The following is a 10,354-nucleotide window of genomic DNA, read 5'->3' on the forward strand; positions in this document are numbered from 1 at the left end:
TTATGTTACATTCCAGTACGTTACATTGACAGATACACTGCTGATTTTTGAGGGGGTGGTGGTGGGGTGGTGTTTGGTTTTTTGTTATAGAGGCAAATTACAATGAGGAAAATGGACCCAGGAATTTACTGTTGATATATTTTACATTGTTAGGAGAACACACAGTTTCCCAGAGAAAGGTCCCAAGTTTTTTATCAGCAAGATCCCATCTTTTCTCATATTTACCCCTGTCAAGGAGTTTTGATTCATGTCACTGATTCTTGGTAACTAAGATTCACATGAGTGGCATTTCTCTTTGAAACAGCCATATATGAAAAAATCCATCTGTTAGCTTAGCTATTCATAACAATGTGCATGTGTGGCTATTATATGTAGCACGGTCCAGTCATTTGCAATAGACTAATACATACGTTGTCTTGACTGTACAAAATAAAATTGTACCTTGGCTTTTTGTAGCCCACTGCTTTTGAAATGAAGGGTACATAATTTAAAAGATACCCTACAAATATTTCTCAGTGCAAAAATGCAGAGGGTGTTTTGTTTTCAATTGCAAGAAAGGTTCCATAAAATGTATACACTTTTTTCACATTAAAAATCCTGTTGCTTTCTGCCATGAACAAGAAAAGCATTCCAATGCCATAAATACATTTTTTTAAAAATCTACCAACCTGACTGTAGCCCTTTAAGAGCCTTAGGGATGTGTCCTACTTTAAGAACTTGTCCATGAAAAACTTGGGACCCCTCACATGTTACACATTTCATACCGCACTTCAAAGAACAACGTTAAATACCTTGTGACTAAAGTACTGTTTATTTCATAATCTAAACAAACATTGGAATACAGTCTATGCTTTTCTACTTTCCTGCAGACTTTACAACGAGCTTTTTTTTTCCCCCCCATAATTAAAACAATGTGCATACACACAGAACATGCATGCTCTCTAACACCAGTAATGAAGGTAAGAAGAGTCTGTTTCATCATCCTCCTGTTGCCTGTATTAGAAAAAATTACTTTTGTTTTTACTGTAGTTATGGCGGTGTGCCTAAGGATACGAAGACTAGAGCACAGTTTTACTCCCTGCACAGAAAATGTTCATCACAAGCATGCTGATGGTGATAAATATTACATGTCTATTAAATGGTAGGCATACTTTTATCCCCTTTACTCCCTTTTTAAAAAGACTAAGTGGCTACATGTAAATGCAGTGAAGCAGGTATAAGCTTAATTAATCAGAGTTGATTCAGACTGGCACCAAGATGCAGCGAAGTCCGACGAAGTCTCAGCGAGGCTTTCCGTGGGCTACTAATGACCTCTGCCACAAGGCATCTGCCTTCTACTTTTTGAAAGTAGAAATCAAAGGCCTTGCAGCCTGGCCAGTCCTGCGGACGGGGCGGACCACACCGGTGCGTTGAGTTCCCTGGAAAAGAAGCACTTGTAGTCCATTAGTGTTTGAGAAAACCTTGTGAGTGGGTTACCTTCCCCCGGGGCCGTGCACCCACCCCGCTCCGTGGTGTAGCCCGCTGCTCTTCGTCGGCCACGCGGCTGGCTGCGGTTTTACACCACCGAGTGGTCATTGCTGTGGACACCAGCCAAGATGGTGTGGTTGAGTGAGGACGCCGACCGGTCCGAGCCTTCAGTGGGGCCGTTGGCATTCTCGCTGCGCTGGCAGCAGAGGATCTGCTTGAAGGTCGCGCTCATCTCCTTGTCCCGGTAGGAGTAGATGATGGGGTTCATGGCGGAGTTGAACTCCGCCAGGAGCAGGAAAAATTTTTCATAAGCCAGGACGTTGCACTGGGGACAGCAAACATCCAGGAGCAGCAAGACTAATCCTGGGGTCCAGCAGATTATGAAAGCACCTAGGAAGAGAAAGAGCAGACAAAACACAACAAAACCCACAAATATACTAATGCACCATTCCTCGTCAAGACACTATGAGAACCATCCAACTGGAAGCGGCAACGGTTAATTTTCTCCTTCAAGAGCATCCTTCCCACACTATTTCTTCACTGACCTGATGAGAGGGACGCCTTTCAAAGATCTGTAAATGGTTTTGGGCAGCACATCAAAAGAGCAAGGCATTCCCCCCCAACACTCACCATCTGAAACGTTCTCTGCTTGGCAAATACATTTGCATTTAAAGTTGATAATGAGGAACATTTTTTCCCTTCAGCTAGAGACCTCTGACTAATCAATCTCTTGATCAGGAGAAACAATGCTGCAATTTACTTCTCAAACTAGTAACAACAAAGAAAATCTTTCTGTGAGTGCTGTGACTGAAGCATCAATAATAGAAAAAGAGTGGTGCAGGCAGCAATTCTCAAGAAAAAGAAAGCCTGGGTCTTGTTAATCCATTTCAGCCCCATTATGTAATGGAAAGTCCTAAACACACATCCTTCTTGCACTGAAATGTCGTCCTTCAACAGATCTACTTCTTTTCTTAGGGCTCTATTCAGGCTTCAATAGCGTAAATGCCAAAGAGCCTTACCCTGATTAAAATGCTTCCCCCTCCTTTCTCTGCTTTGCAAAGCTCTGAGGGGGATAAAGCCCAGAACAAAATTCAGAGTTCAATGCAGAAATGAACAAATGCCTCGCACTTTATTGGAAATACCGAGTTAAATGAAGATGGTAACTTCTTGCAAGGTTAAAGAGGTTTTAAATATAAGCACCGCCGGGGAAGCCCTTACACACCAATCATGTCAGAACGAAGGCGGTGCTCCTGAGATTTTCCAGGCTGACATGCTTGGCTGAGGTGGAAACCAAGGTCTTATCATCGGCAGGCAGGCTTAGCGCAGGCAGCAGCAATAAGGGCTTCCCAGCACTACCCGGTGAGCACTGTTTTCAAACAGGTTCTCCTGTCACTGGAGTATTTATTTGTTAACATACTGCCTCCGTTTTTTCCTGCAGTGATGCTCTCTGCAGGTCTAGCGGCTGACTACAGGCAGTCTCCGCAGCACACGGCCTTTTGCCATGCCTGCCAAGAAGGTGCCAGCTATTTCCAGCTTGCGCAGTGGCGGCTGTAAGCTGTGCAGACACCTTTCCGTTTGGATACCAAACCCACCTAGATCAAACAGAAGAACATTTTCCAAAGGGCTCTGCAAACACACAGGGTGTGCCGGGCTACAGACATTGGTTGCCAACCAGGCAACCACACACAGGCTGGCTACATACAAAAAAGCATCCCTAAACTGAGCTTGCTGGCAACTGATGGTGCCACAGTGCCACTCAATGCCTATCACTTTGCTGACCAACAAAGCTCGCAAAGGGAAAGAAGCTGGGAGGCGAACTGCCAGCTGCCAGTACAAAGCACCGATGTCTTCGGCCAAATGACTTCTTTAGGGGCTGGCAGCAATTTTACAGAAGAGGGATGAAACTCTCCCACGCTGAGGTGGCATCAAACACATGAATCCACTTCATAGCTTTTGTCTGCAGTTCTTTCGGATTCCAGCAGTCCTAGAGAAGAGTACTTGAAACGCAGGCAAAGGACTACGGTCTTTTGTCCCTGCCTTGTACCTGTTCCCAGAAGAGTAGAAAACTGCATCTCTTTATTTGCAGGATTGTCTGGGTTGATACAGAGGCTGCCCTCCGCACAGAGCAGCTCTGCTAAGCTGGTTTCTGCAGAAACCAAGACAATCTTTCAAATTCAACCACTCGCTGCTGAAACTGTGCGTGTTGTGTTCAACCTCCTAGCTAGTGAGGCAGCGGTGGACTTTGTTCCAGCTTGAGCACGTATTTTCTTCATTACAGGCTGCCTCGGGAGAACAACATCAGAGACGGGAACACTGCAAGTCATGGGACCTACAGTCAAGGACAAAAGATGATGACAGCATCCTCACCAGGCCTGTAGCAGAAAAGTCCAATGTGGGAACAATGGAGCTGACAGGAAAGCTCTTGTAGCGTTGTTCAAAGTCGCAATTGAAAGCTTCCAATTTTCCAACAATTCTTTTTTTTTGGTTGTTTTTTTTCAAATCTGTTGTTGAGAAACTAAATATGTCAAACAGAACATTTTGTTGCTATCATTTTTGGGTATGTTAAAAGCAGCAACAACAAGAAGCAGTACGGTGAGGCAGGTAGGCATTTGCCCCTGAGAAAGCCCCAAAGTCTCTGACAAAATTCCTCATGCAGCCCACTGCACTGAACACTGGTCTCGGGTGGAGTTTCTGAGCCTCTCTAGGCTCAGTATCTCATATAGATCCAACAACATACGTGCTGAGGTTTGATGTGGTTGCACTCAAGAAAAAGTGGACTGTGGTTCAGCAAGCAACTAATTGCTCTGTGCAGCTCATGCTACACTGAAAAAACCATAAAAACAAAGGGTCGCCTTCCCATGCAGCTCTGGAAGCGAATGGAAGTCATTATTCTGGAAGTTGCCACCCTGCTGCTCACGCCAGGCGTGGAGCTGGGTCAATGACGCGCTGGCAGCCAGGGTGTCGAGAGGAGAAGAAACCCACGCTGTCCAGCTCCAGACCCACTTGGGTAACGTGGGCTTTCCGCTGCCCTGGCCCCCAGCCGCAGACCAGGATGACTTTCCACCCTGTTTCCTCCACGCGGCAGCGGTGGCAACAGAGGAGCACACAGCATCCAGGACCGCACCTTTGTGCAAACAGGGCTAGCTTCAAGCTTCTGAACAGACGGCTCATTTGTTATCAGGAAGTAAAAGCCATTGAAGCTAGCCCCATTCAGTCTAGTGGGTTTTGTTTTACTTTAGCCCCTGGGATTTTCCTAGCAAAACTTCCCACCATGCTAATGGCTCCTGTGGCTTATTAAGTTAAGTGCTTGCAAATGGTGACACAAACAATGCCTTGGGTTTTCTCACTTGTTATTTAACTGTCAGTACCCTGGAAAATACTGGAAAGCATCACTCACGGTAAGGGCATGTTTGAGTTAGGTACAATGCAAGGAATATAAAAATGTCAGGCTCCTATTACTTCAGATGTAGAAACATCATCCGTTAAACATGGAATTCTTTCCCTGGAAGGAAAAAAAAAGCTTGAAATTTATTTTCTCTACTTCTTACTTGGAATATTTGTCAAAGTAAAGTGATACTAAGCTAAAAGTGAGGTTAAATTCTTCCCCTTTCCAGAAATCTGTTGCGCATTGATTTCACCAAGAACGAAGATCTAAAAATATCACATCTAATAAAATAATGAGATCCAAAAGCTTCCTGCTGCCATATACTGAAAAGCCTTAAGCATACACCAAAATCTTGATGCATTTTTCTGCTCAGGAACAGAACTGAGAGCAACCCAAAGTGCAGTGTGAGTAATTTCCAAGTGCATCTTAACATTTTACAAACTCGGTCAAACCCACGTTACAACGACATACAGAGCAGATCTGTTGCATTCAGTGAATCAAATCTGCTCATCTTCGTGGATATGTCATTGTCATGCCACGGCACTAGGAGAGTCCAACGTGCACGAATAAAATTGCAGATGGTATGTCCTTGGGTGGCTGAAGAGCACTGTTGCCTGGACTTTGGGGTGGCACCTCCAACCCCGGCAGTCCTTAGAGGCGCTGGCACTGCACGAAGTTGACCGAGCTGTTCAACTGCAGCAGGAGGAACATCCCTCTGCTGCATGGCCAAGGTCTGCCCTGCGGGTCTGGCAAGAGAGGGCCTGGTGAGCAAGAAATGCCCATCAGGCTGAGAGGCGAATGGCTAGCCATGAGACAGGAAAGCTTGGGGGAAACGGAGAAATGGCACTGCATCTTTTAAAAAGATTTAAGGGGACAAGAGCGGAAGGGTCCCTATAGACTGAGAAGCACATTTTACAGCAGGAAATCTGAGTTACAACAAAGCAGTCATGACATTAATCTCATTTTCCGTTGCTGCGTGATACCTCTCACCCAGGGCTGAAACTCCTTGTGCGTAGTCTGTCTTGCTGTGCTATGCCAGAAGTCCACTGGGGGTTTTCCGATGACCACGATATGACTACATAGATATCACATCTGTCTTGAACCGTCGTCTGCTGCACCAGTGCAGATTGTATTTCCATGGTAGTTGCATGCTTGGTAACTCCTGGGTAAGTGTGGCATGGCCTCACAGCAAGAGAGTAGAACTTGATTGCAAGAGAGTAAAACTGTTGTGGGCAGTAGGCATATGAAACCAACCATGATAAATCACACAAAAATGAGTGACTAGAAAAACAAAAGAGAAAACAACTCCAAAAACCAGCAGCAGAAAAGAAACAAGCTACATGAGAATAAACACTGACAAACTAGTCACTCATTACTAGGTCCTTGGTCCTCTCAGGAATGTTTGCAAAATCAACACAACAAACTGCAGACAGTACAGAAAGATAAATTAGGAAAAAAGGATAAGGTAGAAACAGCCTCTTAAAACACAGAAATACTAATTTAAGGCTGTACTTGAATGACAGATCACCTCTGTGCTACTGCAGTCAAGCACGCCTGCTGGTTTAGTTTATCACTAAGCACTGACCATTCGGGATGACTTTCTTTCCTACAGGTGGAGACTGTCTTAAATTGATGCCTGTATTTACAAAAACTTGGTAAGAACCAAAGCAAGTAAGAGCCCCCCTTCTGAGAAGCAGACATACCCGGGGGATCTGACATAGTTAGTGGAAAAGAGGCTGAAGAGGGGGAAAAACAGTTTCAGTTTGTCGTGCGGAGCTTTCTTTTGTTTTTCAAAGAGCCGAAAGGCAGACACTGCACAGATCCAAACCCAGGCTCGGAGAAGTGAATTCCAAGCGACTGTCCCTCTACATGCACGGCAAAAGCATTTGGTCCAGTTTTATCCTAGGGCTGCAGATTAAACGGTTTTATTGCTGCTGCTGCAGACGGAAAGCGAGTCTTGCTTTAGCAGGACACCGATCAACTGCAGTATATTTTTGTGTTAGGCTTCGCTCTGGGGAGGACGTAAGAAGTTCAGAGACAACAGGCACGCTGGCACCCAGCCCCCGGGGCCGCTCAGGGCCAGCCCTGGCAGGGGGTGGCACAGAAGAGCACCCCGAGGCTTGCCTGCCGTCCCCCTCCTGGCAGCTCCCTGGGGCTGCGGTGTCCCCGAGCCGCCCCCGGGGTGGGCAGCGGGTCAAGGATGCAATTCAGCCTGCGACACCCAGCCCGGGCACCAAGGACCCGCACATGGCCACCTCCCAGTGACCAGACTGGACGGCTACTTGTGAAACTTCTCAGGTTAGCAGGCGAAGCACTTCCTAAGCAGCACTTTTTTCTTTTTTTTTTCTTTTTGCCTTCTTCCAAGTCTGCGTTTATTCCATGAAGGTTTATTTTCCTCTAATTCACAACGTCTAAGCAAAAGAAGCGTTTCTGCTCCTGTCAAGTCACACACCGCCGTCCCTTGGAAGCTCCCATGGGATGCGGCTCTTGTCAATGCACACCTATTCTGAAACACCCCTTTTCTCCTGCTTAACCATACTGTGTCCCTTTCGTGTGCCCTCTTCCACCCATCTTGGGTGTTGACCCTGACTTTTCTGTTTTCTGGCATGGCCTCATACTCACCCTGCAAATTCCTCATACGGAGAAGTCCGTATGGAGGGGAAAAATATGGAAAGGGCCTCTGTGTTCCGGCCGGGGAGAGGAGAGAGTTTATCCGCGTGGAGGGCTTGTACAGGGCGCATACATTAGATGTGTTTGCCTAGATTGGAAGGGGTGTAGATGTGGAGGAGAAAGGCAGTTTAATAGAACAGAAAAGGGAAAATAATAATAATAATGATAGAATATACAAAATGAGTGATGCACAATGCAATTGCTCACCACCCGCGCTGACCGATAACCGATCGGTACTTCCTGGATCACGCCTACCATTCATACACTGAGCATGACGTCACATGGTAGGGAATACCCGGTTGGCCAGCTGGGCTGGCTGTCCTGATTATGTTCCCTCCCATCTTGTGTACCTAGCTCAGTCGGTAGGCATGGGAGCTGTCCTTGGACTAGGAGGGCACTTAGCAACAACCGAAAACATCAGTGTGTTATCAACATTCTCCTCATACTAAATCCAAAACACAGCACTAGGAAGAAATTTAACCCTATCCCAGCCGCAACCAGGACAGGAGTGAGAGGAGAAGGGGGAAAAAAGATCTCGCTTGTGTTTGCAGTTTTGTAAAGATTACAGAAACAGATAAGGCACTACCATATCAAAGTCAGAAAAGACCCACTCCAGCTGAACTGCAGGGACATTTACGTTCTGCCGCTGTTGTCCACCTCCCCTTGTCCACACACTGTCCTCTCCAAATGCCCTCCTGTTCTCAGAGTGGCACTTGTGACGGGTGGCTACACCACCTCTTCCACTGGGACAACGGTGACCGAGAGAGGGAAGGACAGTTACCAACAGGGAGTAGGGTCTTGCTGCACTTTCTGCAGGCTGAAAGCAATGCTGTGGGGAGACAATTTGTTTTATTTAACACAACCAGAGCCAAAAAGGGCTACTGAAATACCTGGCATTTTCCATATCCCGATACAATCCCACCCTCAGCAGGGAAAGCCACTTGCTATGCTAGCTGAGGAGCAAGCTCATCAGCTGCAACACAACTGCACTTCTTTATGCCCTAGCCAACTGTAAGCTGTATCAATAACCCTCCGTATCACACTGCGTGTTATCTTGTGCATAGCATGAATAGAGATAAGTACTTCATGAAATAGCACTTTATAGCTATATATTGTTTTCCCCAGATACAAATATTAGAGAATGAAATCTAGAACGAATGCTAAATTACTATATATGCAAAAGATCCATGAAGATCATTTATCACACTGTAAACATACAGAGTGTAGGAGCAATTCTTCTAATTCTAGTCTGACGTAATTTTCCCCCATTTTGCCACAACAAGACTACAATATAGCTTATAGTTCTTGGTGGATGAAAACACAGTTGGGGCTGTTATTTGTAGTTTCTGCTGGAAATAGTCAGCACTGGGGTAAGGTTTGCTTCCACCCATGGAATTTTTATGTGAAAAAATAAAATGTGACTACCACATATGGACCAGATTAACAAATGTAAAATAATCCTATGCTAAATTTGGCAAATTCTGCAGAACTTCAGATATGAAAGACTTGCCTCTCCATCCACTCCAGACTCCAAAAGGCTTGGCGAGGATGATGGTGAAAGACAGTCCTTGAAAAACACCCCAGGCAGGGGAGAGCAGCATGCAGCGTGCCAGTAAGAATGGTCCTGTTGAAAAGTGTACTATCAAAACCCCTTCATTTATTTAAGGTGTCTTTATTTAAGGAAGCCGTATTAATTTTGAATGAGAGAGAGATTCGTAGCACACTCCTGCAGTTTCTGATTGAGTGCAAAACGCTGCTTTCTCTGACATGTGTCTGGGAGACTTTGACACAATGGCCCCTTTGGGTTTCAAGCCAAACATTTCTCTGGTGGGGCTGTGTGTGAAAGGAAGGGGGGATGTCTCCAGCAGTGTAAAATAGGAAATGAGAAACAAAGCAAAGCTAAACAAAATCTACATTCATATTCATGCAACAGTGTCTTACATGTACTTCTCATAAGATGAGTTGGAGCAAGAGGACCCAAGCAAGTAAGAGAAAATGCACAACTAAGGGGCATATGGGAGGAACCCAGTGGTATGAGCTCTCAGCCTGTCTTTCACAACACTATACTTGCCCCATCCCTGGGGACCCCCATTCTAGTCTCCCATGAGCTGAACAGTGCAGATTATAGATAAAATCCTGACCTCAGCTTTTCCAGGTATCTGAACTCCACATGAAAAGTTGACAGGTTTGCCAGATTTTTCAGTCTACTGCACCAATGGTTTGCAAAGAGATTTTTAAATAAACTGTTTCTGCTAGTACTGCATCCATTCCCTGATTTCCTACCTTCTCCACAGCTATACGCACATGCACACTCCAACCTCTTCCTGAATCTTGTTCTGGGATTTTGAGCTGTTGAGTTTGGTCAGACTTTGCACAAAATAATGGCTGGATCATGTAGGAACACAGAAATCATGTCTTGCTCCAAAACTTAGAGGAATACTGTATGTGTCTGCTTCAAACATTTGTCTTCACCTTTGAACTCCTGAGCACAGAATTAATTCGGTGTTTAAGGCACGGCTATTTTTGTCAACAAATCACCCCCTCTCTGAGGAACCTGGTGGCTTCCCTCCTGAAGCATTTAAAACATGCTAATGACTTAACATGAAAGCTTCCTTGGGGCTCTGCCTGTGCTCTAGCTGGGCTAGGAGGAGCAGCATGCCTTGCCCAAAATTCCAGTGTATGTTAGCATCACGTTATTCTGGGCCTTAATATTTAGTATTTCACCTGTTCATCCCTTTAATCCTCATCACCTCCTTTCTTTTCAGGAAAAATAAAATAAAGTAAAAAACTCTTCCTAAATGGACATACAATCTTCACCACAGCTGATATTCC

The 10,354-nt window shown here is 45.4% G+C and overlaps 1 protein-coding gene across 1 annotated transcript in view; it reads right to left on the reverse strand.

Moving 5' to 3' along the window:
• Positions 1 to 1,555: 1,555 nt before the first annotated feature.
• Positions 1,556 to 10,354, reverse strand: part of LPAR1 (lysophosphatidic acid receptor 1) — a 49,830-nt gene continuing 41,031 nt past the window's right edge. The window contains exon 3 of the mRNA XM_009583608.1: positions 1,556 to 1,857. Coding sequence (XP_009581903.1) covers positions 1,556 to 1,857 — 302 coding nt within the window. The remainder of the gene's footprint in view (positions 1,858 to 10,354) is intronic.

This window comes from Fulmarus glacialis, unplaced genomic scaffold, assembly GCF_000690835.1.
Source record: "Fulmarus glacialis isolate BGI_N327 unplaced genomic scaffold, ASM69083v1 scaffold3638, whole genome shotgun sequence".
Classification (NCBI taxonomy): Eukaryota; Metazoa; Chordata; class Aves; order Procellariiformes; family Procellariidae; genus Fulmarus; species Fulmarus glacialis.